The following is a 10,916-nucleotide window of genomic DNA, read 5'->3' on the forward strand; positions in this document are numbered from 1 at the left end:
GGAAAGGAGAGCTCTGCAGCACACACAAAAAACACACATTTGGGTCTACGGACCACAAACCACAAACAACCTAAAGTATGTTAGAGAACACATGGAATTATACCTCTCTGTCCCAAATCAGAGACTAAATTGCATCCACTGAGACCTCCAAGCTTTTAGATCCTCACTCTGCACCCTTTTGCAGGGGATCGGTGCCGTCTCCCAAACTACAAAGCAAGACACTGATTGAGAAGAGAATAACCACACACTTAGAGAAGTGCAGCTAAGCAAGTGCAAATGCCCTTTCTATCAGCCACACAGACACATCCTGTTTTTTTTGTTGTTGTTGTTGAAGAGACATAATGAAAGAACGTATACAACTCAATCAGGCCTAATCAGAAATGGTTTGTGTGACTTGGTTTGGGTAACTGCATGCTTGACCCAAAAGAGGAGTATTTTTCTCTTCTTACTGTTTCAATAAGAGAAGAGAAAAGAAATACCGGTCAGTAATGAGATTTTGGTTGTAGTCAGATAGCTTTCACTCAGGCCCATGCATAAATATGTGATCTTAGGTTTCTCTTATCACCTCTTTGGAACAAAACATTCAATTGCGTCTATTTAAAAATCTATTCTGATGCACAAAATAAACGTGATATTTTGGGCACCAATTAATTTTGTTCTTTTGTAGCACATATTGTAGTTGTCTGATGCAAATATAAATGTTGTCTGTCTGTATGCTATCATACTCACATTTCTTCCCCCATCCTGGATGGCCTGCTGAAGGCGATGCGCCTGCATTGGCAGCTTATCTCTTGGAGGTCCAGCAGAAATGTCCAGCTCTCCTGAGCGGCGCTGAAGCAGCGCAACTTATCAGTCTCACAGCAAAGCCGAGGCCAACAAATTTGTAGACGGAATCAATACACTCACACATACAGAAATCTGCCCCTTCACCAGAGATCTGCAGAAACCACTCAATACAAACATACCACACATCACCAAAAACATAGAATATAAGTGAGGGCTGAAGGAGATGGCTACTGATGTGACATAAGGACACCACCACCATCACCCCCTTGCTATCACTCTCACTCCACCCAATACCTGGATAACACACAGCCAGCCTGAGCCATTCTTACACTCTTAGACGGAGAGGGAAGCAGGGTCATATTAGGTGCTGTGGGCTGATGGCACCTACACTTAGCGCTCTAGCGAGATACAGATAAAAGTGCTGAACGGCTGTCTGTAAATGGCCGTGTGCACGAACTGGAAAGCTCCGGCTATGACTCATGGGACCGCTGGCGCCTTCCGTGTGGCACTTCTCATTCCGGCAGGGGTGCAGATCATTATTGCAATATTCAGATCACCGTGCACAGAAAATTAATTGGACTAATTAACATACAAGTAAATGATGATACCGTTAACACATTTCATTAACTCAAACTGTCATTCGATGTTCCTCCTGCACTTGGTATTGCATTACAATGAATTGAATTCATTAAATTATGCAAATGAAAGGTGGAAGAAAATGGACGTGCCCCTTTTTTAACGTTTATGGGGCTACATTTTTTGTCCCCCCCCCCCCCCCCCTCCATCCACAGGCAAATCAAGTCAGGACCATGAGCTTTACACTTCCTTTGCTCTTTCCAGGTGAAAGGATTGATTATAGCACATTTCTAATAATATTCACCCAGCACAGACACAAATGTACACAGGAACAATATGCTTCTTCTATACATGTATAGTGCACTCATATTCGGACCTGCAGGCTAGGGAGCCCTCACAAAAGAGATTCTTGACTGATGTAAAAGTTGCACACTAGCAACAATAGCCCCTGCAAAATAAAATAAGCAGCACAAAAGCAATGTAAAACTTATGAAGGATTGACCAAGAAGGTAAAATATGAGAGACAATATACTCCTACACTACTGAATTAGAACCATTTTTTTCACTTCCATAGAGCTTCATTGAAATTCATTGAACCTTTTTTAAATATAAGGTGAAGTGAAATATTTCTTCGTGTCTGCCAATGGCTAGATACGTTTTCAAGCTGCAGCTCATAATTGCTGATTGATGGTAATGGACTTTGCCTTAGCTCCACTGAATGAGCCTACAAAATTATCTTGCAGAATAGTGCTGCCCCTTTATACAAATGAATGGTAGAGGAATTATGAGTGATGAAGGGGCACCATGGCCTCAACTTTCATGTTTGGCCCCTGCATCGGTTCAAGTAAAAAACATTTGACAGTTTTTGAGAGAAAAAAATCTGTCACCTACTGGTCCCTCTGGATGCTTCTTGTGTCCTGCTCAATCTAGTGGTTTGTCGTGTCTAGTCTAGGTGTTTGGTCCTATCCATTTGGGTGGTTTGGGGTGGTTAGAGGGCCAAGTGTGGATCTCCTCAGCTCCTGTGGTTGCAGTGACCCCTGCTGGATTGAGGGCTACTCCCAGACCACCCTCAAGGTCATGGACTCTGTTCCCTGCTAAGCAGCCTTGAGCTCTACAAGTCATTATAGACAAACAGCAGATTTAGCAACAGATGCAGATCTAGCAAGGCATCACAAAAGATTCAAATAGGAATCAAAGTGTGTCCTTGATACAAAGGCATTAGGCTGCTCTCTACAAGGACATACATACTTGCTGTCTTTCACACATCTTTTGTGAAGGCACCGGCAGCCTTTTGAGTTCTTCACCTCCTCTCTACCAGAAAACAAGACACCTCACCACAGGGTTCAGTTTAGTCATTTTAGTGTGAAATAAAACGCTGCCCTCAAAAGCGGGCATTGTACAACAATTTTAGGCTTTTGTTGGAAACAAAAAAAATATAATAAGAATATCATAATCCCAAAGTACACCCAAAGGTTAAAATGCTATTTATAATGAATATGACATGTGGACATCACAAGACAGAAACAAGTTAACAATGCCTTCCTCAAAACGTGAAATCTCTAAACGATGGCAATTATAACAAAAAGATAATCAAATCAAAAGTCAAAAATAGTGTTTTATTTATTACCACTGAATGTGTAGTATTCTTCAGTTCCACTGAGGCGCGTGTGAAACCTCATGTGGTCTGTAGTGAGCTGCTGCACATCCAGGAAAAAAAGAGAGAGAAAACGCAACGCAACAGCACGCCAGCTTTGCCACACACAACTCACTACAACCCTTCAATTAAGCATGGCAGCGTCTCCAACGTCAGGAGCAGAGCGACAGAGAGGGAGGACACAAATCAGAGACTACTGGAGAAAATCGGGCTGGAAAAAAAAATAATAGATTAACAAAACAAAAAAAACTAAATATACTTGGACATATACATACAATGACAGAGCAAGTTGATAACAGTATTCTAGGCAGTATATAAAAGTTTGTTTTTCCATTTTTTCTTCTTTTTTCTTTTTTACAAAAAGATCATATCAAACTGCAACTGATGCAAACATTAACAAAAAAGGGTACTTTTGCCTTGCACTCTGGATGACAAAGACGTTAAAGGTGCAGCATCCCTTAACCTGGCTACAGTATGGAGGGCAAGGGCAGTAGGAGGGGCACTGGGAGAAGGGGGCATTAGGGGGCGGGGGGGGGGGGGTGTCATTCAAAAACCCTGACAGGTACAGCTTGACACAGCACAGGTAATATGGCGGCTGCATAATTCAGCTCCTCTTTTGGTCCGACACCAAATGACACGTGTGTGTGTGCAACTCCCTGCTAAAGTATCAGGCACGGCAGGGGAGCGCGCGCTCCTTTGTGCCCTCTGACAGTACTGCATGACCAAGTCTCGCTGAGAATTAAGTCAAATTTGGCAATTTTTCAACCCTCAAGCATACATTTTTTTCAGTAAAAAGAACTCTAGGACTTCAATTTTGAAGAAAAAAAAAATCATATGCTTTTCAGTTCTTTTTCTTCTCCTACAAAAGTTACACAATTTGAATATCATACATATTTAAAAGGTAATTTTAAAATGAGATTCTGATAGCACAAAGAACAGTTCACTATGTAAAGCCTAATATAAATAGCTTTTCGCTTCAAAGACTTGATTTTGCAAGTAATGCATATAACAGCAGATCAACTGTAGACCTTTGAGAGAAAAAAAAAATATACAAAAAAACCTTTTTAATTACATGATTGTTCCATTTTTGACCCCTGCAATATTCACCGAGACGACTGTGCGAACCTTCCAGATAGGTATGCGCGCATTCAAACAGATGTCATTTGAAAATAAACAAGAACAAGAATTCGTAAATGCTATTGAGGAAATCATGTGTAATTAAATGTACACGATGCAACACTGAGAGACTCTCGGGTGCTGCAGCAGCTGCTTGGCTGTGGCCGATCAGAAGCCTAAACACTTGCTAAAACGAACGCTTCGTGTGCTGACACACACACCTTCAACGTTGGCCAACAACGAGCACACACAACCACCAAAACCTTTACAAGCACACCAGACTCACAACACTCAAGAGTTTCCTATGACTTCTGTCAACATCCTTTTTTTTTTTATCTCGTCCCCACTCAAACTAACGTGTATGGAAAAGCTCGAAGAGCACATGCAAAAAAACAAACAGTTTAGATTATGATCCAAAATAAGGCATTTCAGTGTGTGTTTACATAAGCTGAAACTGATCATTCATTTCTTTTCCTCTTGTTAAAATATATATATATATATATATATATATATAGTTACGTACATATATATACTGTATGCATGTGTACAAAAGAAAGGAAAAAAATAAAACAAGTAAAGAGACGAGTGAGGAGAAGTCTATCCGTTGCGGTTGAGGCCGTGAGGTTGGGGAGGGGGGTGTGTGTGTGTGTGTGTGTGTGGGGGGGGGGGGAGATGGGTTGCGAAGGGGGAGCTCAGAAGGAATTATTAAGGAGGGGAGGAGAGGAGGGTGGAGCTGCAGGTCACTCCATGACCTCGCTGGCCGAGACGGTGACGAGCTGCAGGGGGATCTCGGTGGTGGAGAGCACGTCCTGCTGGCCCTGCGGGATGTTGGTGAGGATGAGCGTGGTGCCGCTGGCCGTGATCAGGCTGTCCGACGAGGCGGTGGAGTCGGCGCTGGCCACCACCGCGCCGCCCCCACCGCCAGAGTTCGTGCCCTTCTTGTTCTGGTGCGTCTTGATGTGCTTGGCCAGGTGGTCGCTGCGCATGAAGCGCTTGGAACACTCCGGACAGACAAACTTCTTCTCTCCTGCGGGCAGAGTGAGAGGCAGGATTATCAGACACATTAGACGATTATTCTGCATAAAAGTGCTCCAGACAGAAAGGAGAAAAACACACACACACACACACACACACACACCACACACCACACACACACACACACACAAACACACACACACACCTCCTGGAGCAGAAAATGAGGTTTCCCGGGAAAAAATCTAAATGCTAAATGCACTTGTCAAAGTACGCGCACACTGAGTAATTCAAAATCAGGAGAGGCTTGTGACTGCTGTAAACGGCGTTACTGAGGATCTTAAACAGGCCCCCTAACGAGGAGTCACGCAGGGACAGATGGAGAGCTGTCGCTCGGCCCGTCGCAGCGAGACAGCCCCACACTCTGCGTGCGAGCATGTGTGTGTGCGCGTACCTGTGTGTGTCCTCCGGTGTCTCTGCAGCTCGTCGCTGCGCGTGAACCTCTTGCCGCAGAAGGACCAGGAACAGACGAAGGGGCGCTCCCCAGAGTGCCAGCGCAGGTGGGCGCGCAGGTGAGACGTCTTGCCGTACACCTTCCCACAGCCCGGAATGTGGCAGATGTGCTGCTTCTTCTTGCCCATGTTGGAGCCCCTGGTGCAAACACAGGCAGACACAAACAGACACAAACATTAGAGGCTGAATAACACATTCTTCACTTCAATAACCACTACTTCTCTACAAACATTAGAGGCTGAATAATACATTCTTCACTTCAATAACCACTACTTTTGTTTATTTGGCTAGCACCACCAATGTTGGAGTTATGGATATATTCTCTCCAGTTGCAATACAGCTATATGCACACAGATGTAAAAATATATTAAACAATTTTGTCCAGAAAAAAAACAGATATATTGTTAGAAAATGATAGTAACAAATAGTATGTGACCTGCTCAATAATTCTATGAACTACTGTTCCTACTGTTGTGAGGTACATAGATAGATAGATAGATACTTTATTGATCCCCTGGATCAATAAAGTATCTATCTATCTATCTATCTAGGTGCCACTACTAGAAATTTGTTAATGACTGAGTGCACATGCATCATACTCGCAGAATGCAGAACTCACTGAATTTCTAAAATAGTTCCCTTCTGCATTTTACGATTCAGGATACCTAAATCATTTCTAAATTCCAAAACCATTTATGCCTTTTACAGTGCACACATAATGTATTTTAAAATCCAATTTTTATAGAATTTTGTATCAACAAGCATCACTAAAGCAACACCTAGACAGATGTAGCCTCCAGTGCAATGTCTGGAATCTACATCTACGTTATCTAGATCTTTGGAATGTACAGCTTTAGACAAGCAACCTAACTACATGACTAGATGAGGTATATGTTATTTTTTTTAATTTCTACAAAGCTATTCTTGGAATGCAAATTTGAAACATCATAAAAGTAATTCAATAATAAGATATGCCATATAATAAAGCACACATACAAGGACACCTTACATTTCCCAGTACATATTCAGAATAAAGTACTCTGCATAAGTTAATCTTCCTTCAAATGCCCCTGTCCTTTGCTGAGCTGTCCAGGAAGTGCTCACCTCCCTCCCGCCTCCTTGCAGTTAGGGCAGGTGCAGGCCACCCTGCGCAGCCTCTTGCCCTCCTGGCCCAGCTGCTCTCCGTCCTCCTCCACCAGCCGCACGCGCAGGTGCGACAGGTCACTGGTGTTGAGCGTCGAGTCGCTGCTCAGCTGCCACTCCTCCGATTCCGGCTCCTCTTTGATGTGGATGTCTGGAGAGAGAGGAGAGGAGAGGAGAGGAGAGAGGAGTGGAGGAGGAGAGGAGAGGGGAGAGGAGAGGAGAGGGGAGAGGAGAGGAGAGGAGAGAGGAGTGGAGGAGGAGAGGAGAGAGGAGTGGAGGAGGAGAGGAGAGGGATGTACATGCACGTCAGTGAGCATATACCGGCAGCAGTGCCGCTGATATCAAGGAAGGGTTTGTGACACATAGGCAGGGTTCTGCTTCTGCTTGGCATGACTGCCAAACACAGTAATCATATCCTTTTGGCTCAATCTCCAATTGGCTACAATGTAGCCATCAAAAGTGCATCAAACTGTAAAAACCATAATACACTATGCTGGATCTACTTTAACTATGACGTATGACTTGGACACATATGACTTATATGAAAACAGGGGGGACATTTAGACATCTAATTACATGAAACATTCCAATGCTGCAGTACATCTCTTTGGTAGTGCGATGAGACTGACAGCTAATATTCCTTGTGTATAAACATCAAATCAAGCCAAGCAAGTCCTGCCAGTGAACCTCGACCTGTTTTATGAGCTTGTGTATCTCTGTCTTATCTGTTATGGACAAAGGGTCTAGTAAAATCAGTCATCCTTAACATACAAATACCACTGTGAGACCCAGACCATAAAAACCAGGAGCAACCAAATCATCCACCATAAAACCAGATATATTTGCATGTCTGTTTTACAGGGCAATCACGGATTGCCCTGTATGTACGGAGTGTCATTCCTTCAAACACTTCTAAGGTTCTGGTAGTATACAGCATTCTATCAACTATAAAATTATACATTCTATAGACCCTTTCATGGAATTTTCATTATCAGCATCATAGTTGGCCCCATAAGACTTCCTTTTTAACATTCCATATGTTATCTTAATGCAGAGGAAGTAGATTGGGGCCCAAAGCATTGTTTTTGTTTACCTTGTTGAAAGGGTCCATAGAACATTCTAACAAAAGACTGTATTATGAAATATGTATCTGAGAGTAAAATCACTTCCTCTTCCCACTTCCAGTTGTGAGCAGAGAAAGTATTAGATTTACCTCCAGGGCTGTCTGTCTCGTCCGCCTGCTGGAACTGGATGCCCGCCTGGGCCACGGAGTTGACGGTGACCGTCTGCAGGTTGGGGATCTGCCCCGAGGCGATGCTGACGGGACTGGACCCCAGCGTGGCGCCCTGGCCCAGCGAGAGCGTCTGCACGGGCGCCAGCGTGATCTGCTGCGTGGCGGGCGCCGTCTGCAGGTGCAGGTTCTGCAGGTTCTGCACGCCCTGCACCTGGAAGGTCTGCCACTGGATCTGGCCGCTGGGCGTCACCGTCTGGGCCTGGATGAGGAAGGTGCCCGGGTTGATGAGCTGCACGTTCTGCGTGCCCTGCACCTGGCCGTCGGCGCTCTGCAGTGGCACCTGCTGCAGCTGGATGATGGGCTGGGCCGAGGACACCTGGATGCCCTGCACCTGGTTCTGCTGCTGCAGGTAGCCGTCGCCCAGGCCCGAGGCGTCCACCTGCTCTGAGCCAGCAGAGACGGCAGTGGCCTGCGTCAGCACCCCGGTGCCGTCTATCGTCTCGGGCAGGTGGGAGGCGGCGGAGGACGGGGTGGTGGTGACCGAGGCGGAGCTCGTAGGCACAAACATGTCTTGGGTGGCGTTGGGGTCACCGCCGGCCGCCAGTGTGATGGTCTCACCCACTTTCTCCGAGCCGTCCGTCGGCTGGCCTGCCATAATGAGCTGTCCGTCGGCAGTGACCCCCGTGGCTATCGTCTGTGCCCCCGACAGCCCTAACGAGTCCAGGTCCAGGCTGTTGATGGGGACGAAGGTGATGTTCCCGGGCAAGCCCATAGGCACATTAGTGACAACCTGACCTTGGCTGCTGAAGGCAGAGCTACCCAGGGACACTCCCTGGATCTGCTGGACATGGCCAGTCTGTGATATGAGGTTCTGGTGGTTGGTAAGGAGGTCGCTGGAGGACGACACACTTATGGCCTGGCTGCCGTCGGGCAGGATCTGGATCTGCCCCACGCCGTCCTGGCCCAGGGCGGACGTGTCCACCGTGGAGGTGGAGAAGCCCAGCTGCCCATCGGTCTGGATCTGCGGGATCACCTGGTACTGGATGTTAGGCACTGCGTTGGCCGAGCCGTCTCCGCCCGACGTCACAAATATGGGCTGGCTCTGGAGGCTCTGAAGTGGGAGCACGTACTGTCCGTTAGAGGTCACGAGTCCCGTGTTGGTGTTGATGTGCACGATGCCCGGCTCCTCTTTTACACTTGTGGGGGTTAAGGCCTCCCATCGCTCCGTCGTCCCGGTTAACTGGATGGAGGTGAGGTCTGTTGTCGTCTATGGGGGAAGTTTGTGGAAACCACACATTCATCAAACTTACCATCTTTCTTTGAGTATGAACTGTTTGTCTGTTTAATCATGTGGGGAAAAATGGAAAGGAAAAGGAAGGGGCACTAGTCTGTCTTTAAAACAGATGAATGACTGTTCCTATTAAGTTGCAAGGGCATGCCTGACGGTGTCTGATCGTTCACACGAGTTGAATTAGTGATTAGTGGATCTGAAAATTACAATTAGTGAATCTGACCATTACAAAAAAAAAAAATGAAAAAATGTCCTACAGCGTCCCGACTGTTATTCGCACCCCCCCCCCCCCCCTGTTTTTGGGACCCACTTTCACAGACAAAATGCAGAGAGCTCTATCAATAACATAATGCATCTCCATTGTCTGGACTCTTAGCACAAGAAGTCAATTAGTGCCAATATGACGATCTTTTGTTCTAGCGATATCGCACGGATGAACCGAATCGGTTAAGTCATCATCCCAACATCAGAGGGGGTGACTTACCACTACAGCGGCAGCACCGTTATCTCCCTCTGACGATGGCGACCCAATCTTGCTGCAGGTAGCTGCCAGCAGAGCAAGCGGTGACGGCGGAGCGTCCTACCCACAATGGGCGGGTTTTAAAAGAAGAAAGTGGGTGGCCGTTAGTCCGGAGCCACACAGGAAGTACGACTTTTTACAACAAATTTTAAAACGTGTGAACTTCACAAAGCACCATGCACTAACAACAACCCTGGCAGAAGAGCATGCGAGAAAGGAATGATAAAAATACCTGATCTCCTCTGCTACCATCTTGCTGCAGAAAGTCGCCTTGACTGCTGTCCACGTCTAAGGCAGCCATTTCCTCTTGTTTCACTGGCTGTTCAGGGGCTACAGAAAGCCACAGTAAGAAGGAAACGAAGCAAAACAAACCACTTAACTACGCACTTTACTTATCTTTACAATCACTAAAACATTACAAACACGCGCAACAACTTGAGAACATTTACAATACTTCGACATCAGTGAGACATGAGAAACGAGAAGACTGATAAGCTAAAGAGAATCCAAGCTATGTTAGCAAACAGCTTTGCTCTAGTAAGATTAGCCAGCCAAACAACTGCAAACCAAGCTAGCTCAATACTTGGCTAACATTAGCTTAGCCAGGGGCTGCAGAAACCCTATACGGAAAGTCGTATCTGTATTTGTATTTTACATACCAGTCATTGCGTGGATTACATTAATTGGAATAAAAAGCTCGGTTTAATCACACGCCACACATGATTATATTAATCGGAGGCGGGCTGCGATCGGTGATTCGAGTCAATTTTTTTCTATTTTGATTGACGGTGCGGGAAACACAAAAGGTGGGGCTTCTAAGCTTGACTGTAAAATTTTCGTCACTCACAGGAAGTCCCGCCGTTCTTCTTAAAATCAATTGGCTGTTGCGCGTACGCTCGTGAAATGTCATTAGTCCAGTCACGCGACAATCATGTTATCAGTCGACTGTTTCCTGTTTGCATTCTTGCAGGAAGGGAATCGCGTTCAGCTGTTCAAGATATGCTAGCTATCTTAGTTAGCGAGGTAACAAACTGCATGGCAAAGACCTTTTAATGTCCTAGGAAATGGCCAGTGTTGTTGTCGAATTCCGGGGTATCTGCCAGCTAGAGTA

General features: G+C 45.8%; 1 protein-coding gene across 2 annotated transcripts; it reads right to left on the reverse strand.

Moving 5' to 3' along the window:
* Positions 1-4,796: 4,796 nt before the first annotated feature.
* On the reverse strand, positions 4,797-10,586 carry sp3a (sp3a transcription factor). Of its 2 annotated transcripts, XM_076263790.1 has the most exons (7): positions 10,465-10,586; positions 10,038-10,135; positions 9,770-9,865; positions 7,974-9,261; positions 6,722-6,911; positions 5,559-5,755; positions 4,797-5,159 (listed from the first exon to the last, which is right to left on the reverse strand). In XM_076263790.1, exons 1-7 carry the CDS (start codon positions 10,469-10,471, stop codon positions 4,873-4,875), a joined length of 2,163 nt encoding a protein of 720 aa, XP_076119905.1. In that variant the 5' UTR covers positions 10,472-10,586; the 3' UTR covers positions 4,797-4,872. The 2 variants fall into 2 exon arrangements, with proteins under 2 accessions (XP_076119905.1, XP_076119906.1); XM_076263791.1 differs by lacking the exon at positions 9,770-9,865.
* Between the last annotated feature and the right edge of the window lie 330 nt (positions 10,587-10,916).

Source organism: Alosa pseudoharengus, unplaced genomic scaffold (genome assembly GCF_046254945.1).
Source record: "Alosa pseudoharengus isolate Yale_2024_CS ecotype anadromous, Long Island Sound unplaced genomic scaffold, YU_APseudo_1.1 YU_APseudo_1.1_scf_3, whole genome shotgun sequence".
In the NCBI taxonomy this organism is placed as follows: Eukaryota; Metazoa; Chordata; class Actinopteri; order Clupeiformes; family Clupeidae; genus Alosa; species Alosa pseudoharengus.